Here is a 15,328-nt window from a genome sequence, read left to right on the forward strand (position 1 = left end):
GAGGAGGAGGAGGATGATGCGCAGGAGCTGTACACTGTGGGGGCAACTCTGAGTGATATAGGGCCCGCAATCCTCAGTGTGGGGAGGATGTGTTCCGTCCCAAGGTCTGACTGGGTCCCGGCTTCCACTATGTTTACCCAGTGTGCCATCAGGGAGATGTACCGTCCCTGGCCACAAGCACTTGTCCACATGTCCGTTGTCAGGTGGACTCTCCCAGTAACTGCGTTGTTGAGGGCACGGCAGATGTTTTGGGACACGAGGGGTGGCCACCGCCATAAGGTTGCGGAAGGATTCCGTCTCCACCAGCCTAAAAGTCAGCATTTCCAACGCAGTCGTGAAATGTGCAAATTTAGGACTGTGGCCTGTAGGGCGTTGGCTGCGAATTTGCGCTTTCGTTCAAAGCTCTGGGATATGGACAATTGAACGCTGCGGTGGGACGTGGACGTGGACGTTGATGCTGTTTCTTGAGAAACTGCCATAACAAGTGAAGACTGAATGGAGGGGGCATCTTTGCATGCAGTATGGACAGGGGATTGCCTTGCACTCACTACAGGGGGTTCTATCATAAGCACAACAGCGGAAGAAGCAGTGGTGACACCCGCTGACACTGGTCGTGGACCCTGGGGTTCGCCCCACAAAGTCGGGTGCTTTGCTGCCATGTGCCTGATCATGCTGGTGGTGGTCAGGCTGGTAGTTTTGTCACCCCTGCTGATGCTGGCATGGCAGGTGGTACAAATGGCCTTTTTGGGGTAATCAGCAGAGTCTTTAAAAAAATTCCAGACTCTGGAAGACCTACCGGTTGTTCTGGCAACGTCCCTCGTGTTGGCTTTACGGGGAACTGTTGTCCGCTTCTGTGTGCGGCCACCACACTGCTTCTTCCTGCCTGTTGGGGTACTCTGCCTCCCTCCCCCTGTGTGCTGCTGGCCTCGCTCTGCGTGTCCTCCTGCCACGTTGGGTCAGTTACTAGATCATCCACCACCTCCTCCTCTTCCACTTGCGCACCACGATCCTCCTCCTCACTTCGTGGCAATTGTGTCTCGTCATCGTCCACCTCTTGTGACAAATTGACAGCGTCGACTTCCTGTGGCCGTGGCTGTTCAAATATTTGGGCATCGCTACATGGGATCTCCTCTTCCACCACTTCAAGCGGAGCAGGCGAGGGGCACAAATATGAAAATGGACCAGTGAACAGCTCTTCAGAGTGTCCAAGTGTGGGATCAGTTGCTGTCTGACGACACTCGGCATGGTGGGAGGAAGGAGCATCAGGGTGAGGAGGAGTATGCAGTCGAGACTCACGGCTACTAAAACTTGACCGTGTGGAAGACAGACCAGAGGTGGTGGTGCCCAGGTAACTGGAAGAATTATCTGCTATCCAATTAATAACCTGTTCACACTGATCAGTTCGCAATACTGGTGTTGTAGTGTGCTTCCCTAGTAATTCAGTCAAGAAGTCGGAGCGAGAAGATGTGGCTGTTGGTTGTGGCACATTTTCACCTTGGCCACGGCCCCACGCACCATCACCAGAACGTCCAGTTCCACGTCCCTTGCCACGCGCCTTGCTCATTATAAATGAAGTAAAATAGCTTACACTCGCACTATCAATGGAAAAAGGGTAATAAAAGAGAGATTAGAACCGTGGAAGAGGATAACCACAGTTCTATTTGTCTGGCCTACACCAGAATCTTTTAAACAGATATATTGGTGTCTGACCAGTCAGGGAGACACTATTACAGTTTTTTTTTATGGCAAAAAATGCCAAAAGCAGGATAATACAGAGGTTTGACCCGTGGAACTGCAAAACCACAGTTATAGTTATGTGGTGTACACCAGACTCTTTTAAACAGATATATTGGTGTCTAACCAGTCAGGGAGACACTATTACAGTATTTTTTTACGGTAAAAAATGCCAAAAACAGGATAATACAGAGATTTGACCCGTGGAGCTGCAAAACCACAGTTCTATTTTTCTGGCCTACACCAGACTCTTTTAAACAGATATATTGGTGTCTGAACAGTCAGGGAGACACTATTACTGTTTTTTTTTACGGCAAAAAATGCCAAAAGCAGGATAATACAGAGATTTGACCCGTGGAACTGCAAAACCACAGTTATAGTTATGTGGCGTACACCAGACTCTTTTAAACAGATATATTGGTGTCTGACCAGTCAGGGAGACACTATTACAGTTTTTTTTTTACGGCAAAATATGCCAAAAGCAGGATAATACAGAGATTTGACCCGTGGAACTGCAAAACCACAGTTATAGTTATGTGGCGTACACCAGACTCTTTTAAACTGATATATTGGTGTCTGACCAGTCAGGGAGACACTATTACAGTTTTTTTTTACGGCAAAAAATGCCAAAAGCAGGATAATACAGAGGTTTGACCCGTGCAACTGCAAAACCACAGTTATAGTTATGTGGCATACACCAGACTCTTTTAAACTGATTTATTGGTGTCTGACCAGTCAGGGAGACACTATTACAGGTTTTTTTTTACGGCAAAAAATGCCAAAAGCAGGATAATACAGAGATTTGACCCGTGGAACTGCAAAACCACAGTTCTAGTTATCGGGCCTACACCAGACTCTTTTAACCACTTCGCACCAGAGCCGGTTTTTGCCTTCGTGACGGGGCCAATTTTTTCAATTCTGACCACTGTCACTTTATGAGGTAATTACTCTGGAACGCTTCAACGGATTCCCCTGATTCTGAGATTGTTTTTTTTGTGACATATTGTACTTCATGATAGTAGTAAAATTTCTTCGATATCACTTGCGTTTATTTGTGAAAAAATCGGAAATTTGGCAAAAATTTAGAAAATTTTGCAATTTTCAAACTTTGAATTTTCATGCCCTTAAATCAGAGAGATATGTCACACAAAATAGTTAATAAATAACATTTCCCACATGTCTACTTCACATCAGTACAATTTTGGAACCAAAATTTTTTTGGGTTAGGAAGCTATAAGGGTTAAAAGTTGACCAGCGATTTCTCATTTTTACAACAAAATTTACAAAAACATTTTTTTAGGGACCACATCTTATTTGAAGTGACTTTGAGGGGCCTTTATGACAGAAAATACCCAAAAGTGATACCATTCTAAAAACTGCACCCCTCAAGGTGCTCAAAACCACATTCAAGAAGTTTATTAACTCTTCAGGTGCTTCACAGCAATTTTTGGAATGTGGAAGAAAACAATGAACATTTAACTTTTTTTCACAAAACTGCTACTTTAACCTCAAATTTTTAATTTTCACAAGGGCAGCAAGAAAAAATGGACCCCAAAATGTGTTTTGCAATTTCTCCTGAGCACGCTGATACCCCATATGTGGTGCAAAGCCACTGTTTGGGCGCACGGCATGGCTCGGAAGGTAAGGAGCGCCATTTGACTTTTGGATTGGAAATTTGACTGGAATCGATAGCGGACGTCATGTTGCATTTGGAGAGCCCCTGAGGTGCCTAAACAGAGGAAACCCCCAACAAGTGACCCCATTTTGGAAACTAGACCCCTCAAGGAACTTATCTAGATGTGTGGTGAGCACCTTGAACCCCCTGGGGCTTCACAGTATTTTATAATGTTGAAGTGTGAAAATAAAAAAACACATTTTTAACACAAAACTGCTACTTTAGCCTCAAATGTTTAATTTTCACAAGGGCAGCCAGAAAAAATGGACCCCAAAATGTGTTGTGCAATTTCTCCTGAGCACGCTGATACCCCATATGTGGTGCAAAGCCACTGTTTGGGCACACGGCATGGCTCGGAAGGTAAGGAGCGCCATTTGACTTTTGGATTGGAAATTTGACTGGAATCGATAGCGGACGCCATGTTGCATTTGGAGAGCCCCTGAGGTGCCTAAACAGAGGAAACCCCCAACAAGTGACCCCATTTTGGAAACTAGACCCCTCAAGGAACTTATCTAGATGTGTGGTGAGCACCTTGAACCCCCTGGGGCTTCACAGTATTTTATAATGTTGAAGTGTGAAAATAAAAAAACACATTTTTAACACAAAACTGCTACTTTAGCCTCAAATGTTTAATTTTCACAAGGGCAGCCAGAAAAAATGGACCCCAAAATGTGTTGTGCAATTTCTCCTGAGCACGCTGATACCCCATATGTGGTGCAAAGCCACTGTTTGGGCGCACGGCATGGCTCGGAAGGTAAGGAGCGCCATTTGGCTTTTGGAATGGAAATTTGACTGGAATCGATAGCGGACGCCATGTTGCATTTGGAGAGCTCCTGAGGTGCCTAAACAGAGGAAACCCCCAACAAGTGACCAAATTTTACAATCTACTCCTCTGTATAAATTAATCTAGTGGTGGGAAAATAAGTAGATAGGTAAATTTTCACTAAACCCATAGATGAATTCCTAGAGAGGTGTCATTTCCAAAATGGGGCCACTTCAGGGGGGATTCTGCTGTTCTGGCACTTTTCAGAGGCGCTAAGTACCAGAATTAAAGAATCCCCCCCTGAAGTGACCCCATTTTGGAAATGACACCCCTCTGGGAATTCATCTATGGGTTTAGTGACCATTTTAACTCAATGGATGATTTCCAGAAGCAACCCCCTGGAAATTAAGTGAGCTCTACTCGAATGTGTCATTCACTAAATGAACCAAATGTTTGAATGACAAATTGGGATACATTTTTACAGTTTAAAAACGTGGTTCTGTGTGGAAGATTTTAAAGCAGTCAGTGACGCATAAGGCTGGCAATGATGGGCATTGTGGGCAATAGTAGCGGGTATCACGCCTCATTCCTCTCTTAGTACATACACGACATCTTTTCTGGGGGTTCCTTCTTGTTTCCGTTGCTGGAATAAGTGCAATAAAATGTCGCTCGGTGAGTCTTTTCACATCCTCAGATTCTAATGGATGAGCGGGGCTAATACTTTGAAAAACAAGATTTTCAATTACCTTTTCTTGATAATCAAGAAAAGGATCGGAGTTTCCTGCTTTTTTGTACAACACAAAAGAATTGTATGTGGCCACCTGAAACAAATAAATAACCAACTTTTTATACCAGGTATAGGACTTTCTTGATACCTGGTATGGCTGTAGAACCTGGTCTGCAAGGTCCACACCCCCCATGTGTTTGTTGTAGTCAATGACTGACACAGGTTTTTGCTTCGGAGTGGTGGATCCTAGTTCTACAGTGGCCCTTGTGGCATCTGTGTGGATCGAGCTGAGGACAAAAATATCCCTCTTATCCCTATATTTCAGGGCAAGCAGCTCTCCGTTGCGTACAGCCCCTGACTGCCCCTTTTGAAACTTTTGGTTGACCAATGGTTGTGGAAACCCCTGACGGTTTTTACGGATGGTCCCACAAGCCCCGATGTTGTGTTCAACCAGACTTTTAAATAGGGGTATGCTGGTGTAATAATTGTCCACATATAGATTGTAGCCTTTTTGGAAAAATGGACTTATCAGCTCCCAAACAATTTTTCCAGATGTCCCCAGATAAGTAGGGCATCCTGGTGGGTTTAGTTGGCTATCTTTCCCCTCATATATGCGAAAAGCGGATGTGTATCCGGTTGAACTTTCGCACATTTTATAGATCTTTATTCCAAACCTTGCCCTTTTAGATGGGATAAATTGCTTGAGGTGCAGTCTTCCTTTGAATTTTACAAGGGACTCATCTATAGAAATATTTTGTGTTGGGGTGTAGAGCCTTAAGAATTTTTCTGACAAATTTTCAATGATGGGTCTAATTTTATATAACCTGTCATGTTCTGGGGCATTTCTGGGCAGGCATTGACTATTGTCGTTAAAATGCCAAAACTGCATGAGCATTTCATAACGGGTCCTAGTAAGAATGACTGAAAACATAGGGGTGGCTTGAACAGGGTGGTTGGACCAGTAGGATCGAATGCTCGGTTTTTTAACAAGCCCCATGGCAAATGTAAGTCCTAAAATTTTTTTTATTTCCGGGACATTAGTTGGTGTCCATAAATTTGCCCTAGCATAGTAACATCGGGGATTCTGGCTGATGAATTGGGATGCATATAAATTTGTTTGCACGACAATATGCTCTAGCAAGCTGTCTGTAAAAAACTAATTAAAAAAATGAATTGGTCCAAAATCTTCCACCTCCACATTTATACCAGGAATGGCGTTAAAATCAGGGCTGAATGGAGCAGCCGAATCCGAAGCCTCCCATCTGGGAAATGCTAGATCATGTGGCAAAGCCCCTTGTACACTGGCGTGCGCCAATTCACTAGTAGCAGGGACAGCGCTTGTACTGGGCAGTGTTCCCTGATTTGGAGACATTTCTCCAGTAGCGCTATTTGCCCCTATTGCTGTACTGGTCCTTGGGCTTGAGGATGGACCAGAATCACTGCTCATTTCTGAGCTCTCAGTGTCGCCGTTAATAAAGCCCTCAAAATCCACATCTCCATCTGAGATTGCACTGTCATCAGTGTCAGAACATAGCAGGGCATACACCTCCTCTGCGGTATAAGTCTGACGGGCCATTTTATTTTTATATTTTTTGACTGGACTGAACGGACCGGACTGAATGGACGGGACCGGACTGACCGGACTGGACTGACCGGACTGGACTGACCGGACTGACTGACTGACAGGACTGACTGACTGACAGGACTGACTGATCTGACAGGACTGACAGGACTGACTGACTGACAGATCTGACAGGACTGACTGACTGACAGGACTGACTGATCTGACAGGACTGACTGACTGACAGGACTGACTGATCTGACAGGACTGACTGACTGACAGGACTGACTGACTGACTGATCTGACAGGACTGACTGACTGACAGGACTGACTGACTGACAGGACTGACTGATCTGACAGGACTGACTGACTGACAGGACTGACTGATCTGACAGGACTGACTAACCCTAACCTTACTTTCTTTTTTGATTTTTTTTTTCACTTTTACAGTGGCAAGGCTGACACAGCTCTTGTCACACTGTTTCTCCTCTGCTCTCTCACTGAGATCGGAGGAGAAACAATGTATTTATCAGCCAGATCGCCCGGGAAAGTTTGTTGCTAAAACAAACTTCCCTAGCGATCTCTCTGATTGGCTGGTGTGACACTGACATCATCGAGACCTGAGCCAGTCAGGTCTCCATGATGTCAGGGGTCACAGCACCGGGATCCCCGCCGCTGCTAAGGTATGTGGGGGGTCCCGATCGCCGACCACCGGCTGTCACTATCTTTTAAATGCCGCGATCGCTATGGATCGCGGCATCTAGAAGATAGGAACAGGTTAACATCATGGGGACCTGATCCAATCAGGTCCCCATGATGCCACATGTCAGAGCTATCGCTCTGAACCGGTACCGCGGCGCTTGCAGGACCCTGGGGGTCCTGATCGCTGCGGGACCACCCACCGTTTTTAAACGTCGGCGCTGCACAGAGCCCAGCAAGCGCCGACATTTATCTACAGTGGGGCATCGCGAAGCGGTTAAACAGATATATTGGCGTCTGACCAGTCAGGGAGACACTATTACAGTATTTTTTTACGGCAAAAAATGACAAAAACAGGATAATACAGAGATTTGACCCGTGGAACTGCAAAAACACAGTTCTATTTTTCTGGCCTACACCAGACTCTTTTAAACAGATATATTGGTGTCTGAACAGTCACAGACACACTCAATTTTTTTTTTTTGGGGGGGGGGGGGGGGAACCAAAAGGTTAATAAGATGCGTATTTGGACAGTCTGACTGAGGAAAAAAAAAATACAGAATTTAGATGAAAAAAAAAAAAATGTTTCCTGGCCCCTGAGACCGGGGTGATAAGTCTAGCAATTTGACCAACAGGAGCACTCAGGACTGTAATGCAGCGTTTGCTGGTATAACCACTGTGTTTCCTATACAGCTTGCCTGCCTGCCTGATATCTGGGATGGATATTAGTCCTGAGAAGGACTGTTTGTTTCATTTGGCAGGCTTTAGAGACCCTACACTACCTATTTCGCACTATATATCTCTCCCTAACTCAGCAGCACTGACCCTACACTGGCTGATCCGGAGCGACTGTGTCCAAGATGGCGGCGCCCGGTTTTAAATACTCGAGGTGACGCTGTGCGGCCAGCCAATCACTGTAACGCCCACAAACAACATGGCTGCGGCATTACAGTGACTGGCTGGCAATCCCTACATGTTCATTGGCTCTGTAAAGAGCGCCAAACATGCAGGGCGGAGACCCGAGCTCCCGCCCGAGTAACCCGGAAATGCTCGGTGCTCGCCGAACATTCCGAGTAGCGTGATGCTCGGGCGAGTAACGAGCAGTGTCGAGCATGCTCGCTCAACACCACAGGAAATCGTTGGCTTCAGCTGGAATGGGCGTGACGGTAAGTAGAGTTTAATTTAGAACATTAAGGAATTGTGTCTTTATTTCAATTAAAGGACTTTATTCTGGGTGTTTGTGTTTTTTTTTAACTTTCATATGGGGTTAGTAATGGGGGTGTCTTATAGACGCCTCTCCATTACTAACCTGGGTTTGATGTCAGCTAGCATTATAAGCTGACATCAACCCCAACCCTATTACCCCACTGCCACCGCTACAGGGCAGTGGGAAGAGCGAGACTAAGTGCCAGAATTGGCGCATCCTATGGATATTTGTATGATAAACAGTCAGTTAAATATCAGGATTTTGAACAATCTTCTTTTGTATTTTTAGAAAACAATTATTCTTTCCTTCATAAAAAGGATTGGACAAGAATTGCAAAAAAAAATTGCCATATCTCTCCCCCCATATGAACTGAATCTCTGTATTATTCATATACTACTACTCTCATCTTTTTCACTGCTGAAGTTGTACAACATATTACCAGCTAGTGTATTTGTCCAATGCTTTAAGGCTTTATATCTCTGTTGTCAAGCTATGAGCTCTGACATGCTGTGTGTGCCAATTATCCAGAAGTGGGACACATGCATGAAAGTTGGTTATTAATAACCTCCAAATAGGAGAAATGCTATGATTTGTTAATTACTTAATCTTTCACCTGATAAATAACTCAAGTATCCTGGCCAGTTAGCACCACTATGTTAGTTGCACATTCCAAATAGGGAAGCTAGCCTCACAGCCAGACTTGGACTAGCCCACAGGAGAAAAGGAGAATCCTCTGGTGGGCCCCTGTGCAAGAGTGGGCCACCACCCTTATATGAGCAATACTTGGCACAATATACTGTACTTAAATCACTATGTAGACAGAGGCAGCATCTCATTCATTTAACAATCTGCCCAGTTCATTGTTATATAAATTTGTGATTGAGGATAATGTCACATTGCATGTAGTAGAAAAATGGGGCCCTTGAGTTGGTTACTGGTGGGCCATTTTGAAAAGCTGACATGTGCATACTTTCCGCTGCATACTTTCCCCTAAACTGAAGAAACGTGTCTGGAGGCATGGAGGAGCAGTCTAGTGCGTCTCAATTCTAAGGGATTGCTTTGGAATGCCCTTTTTAGAGCGGGAGTCTTTGGGGTCAACTAGGGCTATGAGAGTTAATAGGTCCTTTTAGGGTCGATTCCTGAACTACAAAAAAATTGGGGAACAGGAACAATTTGGATATGGACTGATGTATGATGACTCTACTGATCCTCAAGATGGGTGAGATCATTCTATTTTCCGTATCTACCATTAATGTTCTACTCAAGGATATATGTATATACCTAAAGTTTAGTTTTTACTGTATACCTTCAGAAATAAGGTGGGTCTTTGGGATTATGGCCCAGCTACTATAAGACTGACCACTGTCAGTAAAAGAATATGTCCTATTAATAAGTGGTTTTGTTCAACATGTATTATCTGTCTTTTCTGTCTTTTTTTTCTGTTTTTATCTGTGTTTTTATTGGGCTAATACCTGCTAAGATTCCATTGTTTTTTAATTACTCCCTTCCAGGGACTGTGACTGCAAAGTATATTTTAAAAAGATTTGATTAAAGTTTGTTTTATACACTCAAATTTTGCTTCTTACCTGTTGAATATTAGTGAGTAGTAAAAGGATGTGAGGATTATTGGTTCTCCTTTCCCTTTATATGTGCTTGACATGTTCTTATATGTTTGTTCTTCAGATGAGTTGATGTACCAAGCAGCAAGTCCCGATGAAGAAGCTTTAGTAAATACAGCAAGAAATTTTGGCTATGTTTTTTTGTCTCGAACACAAGATAGCATCACAACAATTGAGCTTGGAGTAGAAAAAACATATAAAGTCCTAGCACTTCTTGACTTCAATAGTGATCGTAAGAGGATGTCAATATTAGGTGAGTGGCACGTTTCTTTGTCCTTGTTACTTGGGATTATTTAAAAATCATATAATTCTTTTTGTATGTTTCAAATTACAACTATATTTTTAATAGTCAGGGACCCTGAAGGAAAGATAAAGCTTTACACTAAGGGAGCAGATGATGTTATTCTTAAACGACTCCATCCAGATTCTACTAATGTGGCAGTGACTGAAAAATCTTTGGAGGTGAGTTTGTTATTATTACAATCTTTACAGGAGTATAAATGTTGTGTTTTCTATGTTCACAATTGAGGGATACATTGCAGATTTGTCATCTGAGCAAAATCTGAAAGTGAATTAATGTAGCAGCGCAGTGGATGATAGTTTACAAAATTTACCTATGGAAATTTTGCATCTGCAGCATGTCAATTTATGTTTCAGTTGGTTGCTGGTTTGTTGCAGACTATTCTGATGTAGCTCAATAGGGAAGTCAAATCGGTAACAAAACCAGCTGATTTGAAGCAAAATCCAAAGCTCTTGGGGGAAAAAAGCTTTTTGCAAAGTGTAAAATAAAAATAATTTTACTTACCTCCCTTTGCACTTCCATTGCTCCCCTGCCTGGTACACTACCAGTTTCTATTTACCCTGGCCACCTTTGATGATGTCTCATCCCATATGACCTCTGTAGACTATCATTGGCTACTGAGTTCACATGGGACAATGTATGGTCTCAGGAGGTCAATTTGGAGAGAGATCTATGAGTGTGTTGTGTTTTTTTTTTTAATCTTCCTCTATCTGCAGTAGATTTGGTACGAATTTTCATGTTCTTGTAGTTTCTTTAGGAATTGGGGAAATTCAACTCCACTTAAGCATACCCTGAATGTTGTGTTAGCTTAGCAGACCAAAACTGTCTGAACAAATTGCGAAACTGTTTTTTTGCATAGTAGATAATATTGTGTCAATATATTAAACATATTAAACATATTGTGATATTTACCTAATAGAACAATGAGAATAGTATTTTGTCGTAGAAGAAACAAATCAATATGAAAACAAATTGCTTTGACTAATATTCTATGGAAGAAGATCAGTGTGGTGACATAAACATGAAATGTTACATTTCAGTTGACATTGCATTGGATATAAAATCACTTTACATAATAAATATCTGTCTCCTTTTGCACATCAGTCGTAACAAATCTGGAATTTTGTTAATATAGATGTTTGCTCAGGAGACCCTAAGAACTTTATGTTTGGCTTATAAAGATGTGGATCATTCAGTATACAAAGAATGGAGTAACAAATTCCATCAGGCAAGCGTTTCTCTGCAGAATCGACTACAGTTTCTGGAAATGGTTTACGATGAAATGGAAAATGACTTGCAGGTAATAAAAAAGTTTTTCATCTTGACATATCTTAATATCTCAATGCAAATCAGCAATTATATATATATGTATGTTTATACAGGGCAGCACGGTGGCTCAGCAGTTAGCACTGCAGCCTTGCAGCGCTGGGGTCCTGGGTTCAAATCCCACCAAGGACAACATCTGCAAGGAATTTGTATGTTCTCCCCGTGTTTGCCTGGGTTTCCTCCCACACTCCAAACACATACTGATAGGGAATGTAGATTGTGAGCCCCAATGGGGACAATGCCCATAATGTCTGTAAATCACTGTGGAATTAATGGCACTATGTAAGGAATAAAATAAATAAATACAGTGGTGTGAAAAAGTGTTTGCTGCCTTTTGGATTTCTTATTATTTTGCATGTCTGTCTCACTTAAATGTTTCAGATTTGGGATGGTGTTCTTAGGCTTCCAATCTTCTCCCTTTTTCCTCCAAATGTAACGATTGTAATTATGCCCAAAAAGTTAAATTTTAGTTTCATCAGAGCACAGGACATGTCTCCAAAAGTTAAGGTCTTTGTTCCTGTGCACATTTGCAAACATTAACCTGGCTTTTTTATGTTTCTTTTGGAGTAATGGCTTCTTCCTGGCCGAGTGGTCTTTCAGCCCATGTTGATAAAGTACTCGGTTTACTGTGGATTTTGACACAATTTTACCAGCTTCCGCCATTATCTTCACAAGGTCTTTTGCTTTTGTCCTTGGGTTGATATACACCTGTTGGACCAAAGCATGTTCATCTCTGGGACACAGAACCTGTCTCCTTCCTGAGCAGTATGATGGCTGGACATTCCCCTCTTGTCTGTACTTGCGTATAATTATTTGTACAGATGAAAGAGGCATCTTCAGGTATCTTGAAATTGTACCATAGGATGAGTCAGACTTGTGCAAGTCCGCAATTCTCTTCCTGATATCTTGGCTGATTTCTTTAGACTTTCCCATGATGCTACACAAAGAAGCAGTGTGTTTCAGGTGTGCATTAAAATACATCCACAGGTGTGTCTCTAATTAACTCAGATGTTGCCAAAAACCCTATCAGAAACTTCAAAACACATGACATCATCATATGGGGCAGTCCAGAATTGTTTAAAGGCATAGTAATATTAGTGTATGTAAACTTTTGACTTTGAAGTAAGTAATAAAAATGCCTTATAACATTCTCTCTCTCTCTCATTCTGGCATTTGGCAAATATTAAAAATGATAGTAATTCTAATTGACCTAAAAAGGGAAAGGTTTATTCTGATTTCATGTCAGATAGTGAGAAAAACATGCACATGTGTCTTTTTATATAGTGTATGTAAACTTCTGGTTTCAACTGTGTATATATATATATATATATATATATATATATATACGGACACATCATATACATATATATATATATATATATATAAATATACAGTATGTATATATATACAGTACAGACCAAAAGTTTGGACACACCTTCACTCTCCTTCTTGGTCAAATAGCCCTTACACAGCCTGGAGGTGTGTTTGGGGTCATTGTCCTGTTGAAAAATAAATGATGGTCCAACTAAACGCAAACCGGATGGAATAGCATGCCGCTGCAAGAAGCTGTGGTAGCCATGCTGGTTCAGTATGCCTTCAATTTTGAATAAATCCCCAACAGTGTCACCAGCAAAGCACCCCCACACCATCACACCTCCTCCATGCTTCACGGTGGGAACCAGGCATGTAGAGTCCATCCGTTCACCTTTTCTGCGTCGCACAAAGACACGGTGGTTGGAACCAAAGATCTCAAATTTGGACTCATCAGACCAAAGCACAGATTTTCAATGTCCATTCCTTGTGTTCTTTAGCCCAAGCAAGTCTCTTCTGCTTGTTGGCTGTCCTTAGCAGTGGTTTCCTAGCAGCTATTTTACCATGAAGGCCAGCTGCATAATGTCTCCTCTTAACAGTTGTTGTAGAGATGTGTCTGCTGCTAGAACTCTGTGTGGCATTGACCTGGTCTCTAATCTAAGCTGCTGTTAGCCTGCGATTTCTGAGGCTGGTGACTCGGATAAACTTATCCTCAGAAGCAGAGGTGACTCTTGGTCTTCCTTTCCTGGGGCGGTCCTCATGTGAGCCAGTTTCTTTGTAGCGCTTGATGGTTTTTGCAACTGCACTTGGGGACACGTTCAAAGTTTGCCCAATTTTTCGGACTGACTGACCTTCATTTCTTAAAGTAATGATGGCCACTCGCTTTTCTTTACTTAGCTGTTTTTTTCTTGCCATAATACAAATTCTAACAATCTATTCAGTAGGACTATCAGCTGTGTATCCACCTGACTTCTGCACAACACAGCTGATGGTCCCAACCCCATTTATAAGGCAAGAAATCCCACTTATGAAACCTGACAGGGCACACCTGTGAAGTGAAAACCATTTCCGGTGACTACCTCTTGAAGCTCATCAAGAGAATGCCATGAGTGTGCAAAGCAGTCATCAAAGCAAAAGGTGGCTACTTTGAAGAACCTAGAATATAAGACATATTTTCAGTTGTTTCACACTTTTTTGTTAAGTATATAATTCCACATGTGTTAATTCATAGTTTTGATGCGTTCAGTGTGAATATACAATCTTCATAGTCATGAAAATACAGAAAAATCTTTAAATGAGAAGGTGTGCCCAAACTTTTGCTCTGTACTGTATGTGTATATATATATATATACACACACATACATATACACTCGTATACTGGGTATAATTCTCAGTACCTGTATTAGGCCATGTTCACACTTTCAGTATTTGGTCAGTATTTTACCTCAGTATTTGTAAGCCAAAGGAGTGCGTGAAAAATGCAGAAGTGGTGATGTGTTTCTATAATACTTTTCCTCTGATTGTTCCTCTCCTGGTTTTGGCTTACATATACTGATGTAAAATATTGATCAAATACTGAACGTGTGAATGTGGCCTTATTCTGTATATTATTCTGTATATATACACTGCACAGTACCACTTTTCCTGTCCTGTATACTGGTGCACCCGTACACTGACGACACAATGATCCAAAACACTGATGACACCGGTACAGTTTTTTTCTGGGACCGGTTTTATACAGACTTGTAAAGGGGGCCTTGGGGAATATTCATGAATCTTGCAGCACTAAATAACGTGCGCGAAGGCCAGGTGTGGAGTGGGCAAAGCGCTCTAATTTTGCAGTAGCTGCTCTGATATTTTTTCTTTAACTGGAGAGCAGGGAAGAGGTCTCTGCTGCTCCTTCTGACTTGAACTGTTTGACATATTGGCTCTTTTGGTAGTTTGTTTTCCATGCTGCTGATGGTGCTCACCTTCCAGAGGAACTACGTGTATGAAATTAGCTAGCTAGAAGGCTGAAAACCTTGGATATGTCAAAAACCAGTACAGGAGCAGAGCCCCAAGTTTCTGTTAAACATTTCAGTCAGTCTATGTCCCCATCAATTCTAATCATTTTAGCTAATGGAGAAACTTCACATCACTTGGTTTTGATAATGAAAATGATAAATGGTGAAGAACATACATGTAGTATGTGAAGTAAATTGTTACCTGATCCTCCATTTGTCTTCCTGTAGTTACTTGGAGCTACAGCAATTGAAGATAGGCTGCAAGACTGTGTTCCAGAAACAATACAGCTACTAAAAAATGGAAATATTAAAGTGTGGGTGCTAACTGGAGATAAGCAAGGTAGGCAATGAGAAAAGATCTTTTGAATAAAATAATTACCTGTGGATTACTGTGCCTGTTTA

The 15,328-nt window shown here is 42.2% G+C and overlaps 1 protein-coding gene across 1 annotated transcript in view; it reads left to right on the plus strand.

The window, feature by feature from the left end:
• ATP8B3 (ATPase phospholipid transporting 8B3) overlaps positions 1-15,328 on the plus strand; it is a 1,018,530-nt gene that overhangs the window by 602,627 nt on the left and 400,575 nt on the right. Inside the window, exons 16-19 of the mRNA XM_073686335.1 lie at positions 10,050-10,238; positions 10,335-10,447; positions 11,422-11,586; positions 15,155-15,266. Of these exons, the coding sequence (XP_073542436.1) occupies positions 10,050-10,238; positions 10,335-10,447; positions 11,422-11,586; positions 15,155-15,266 (579 nt within the window). The remainder of the gene's footprint in view (positions 1-10,049; positions 10,239-10,334; positions 10,448-11,421; positions 11,587-15,154; positions 15,267-15,328) is intronic.

Source organism: Phyllobates terribilis, unplaced genomic scaffold (assembly GCF_046119375.1).
Source record: "Phyllobates terribilis strain yellow unplaced genomic scaffold, ASM4611937v1 Scaffold_1__5_contigs__length_1240528914, whole genome shotgun sequence".
Classification (NCBI taxonomy): domain Eukaryota; kingdom Metazoa; phylum Chordata; class Amphibia; order Anura; family Dendrobatidae; genus Phyllobates; species Phyllobates terribilis.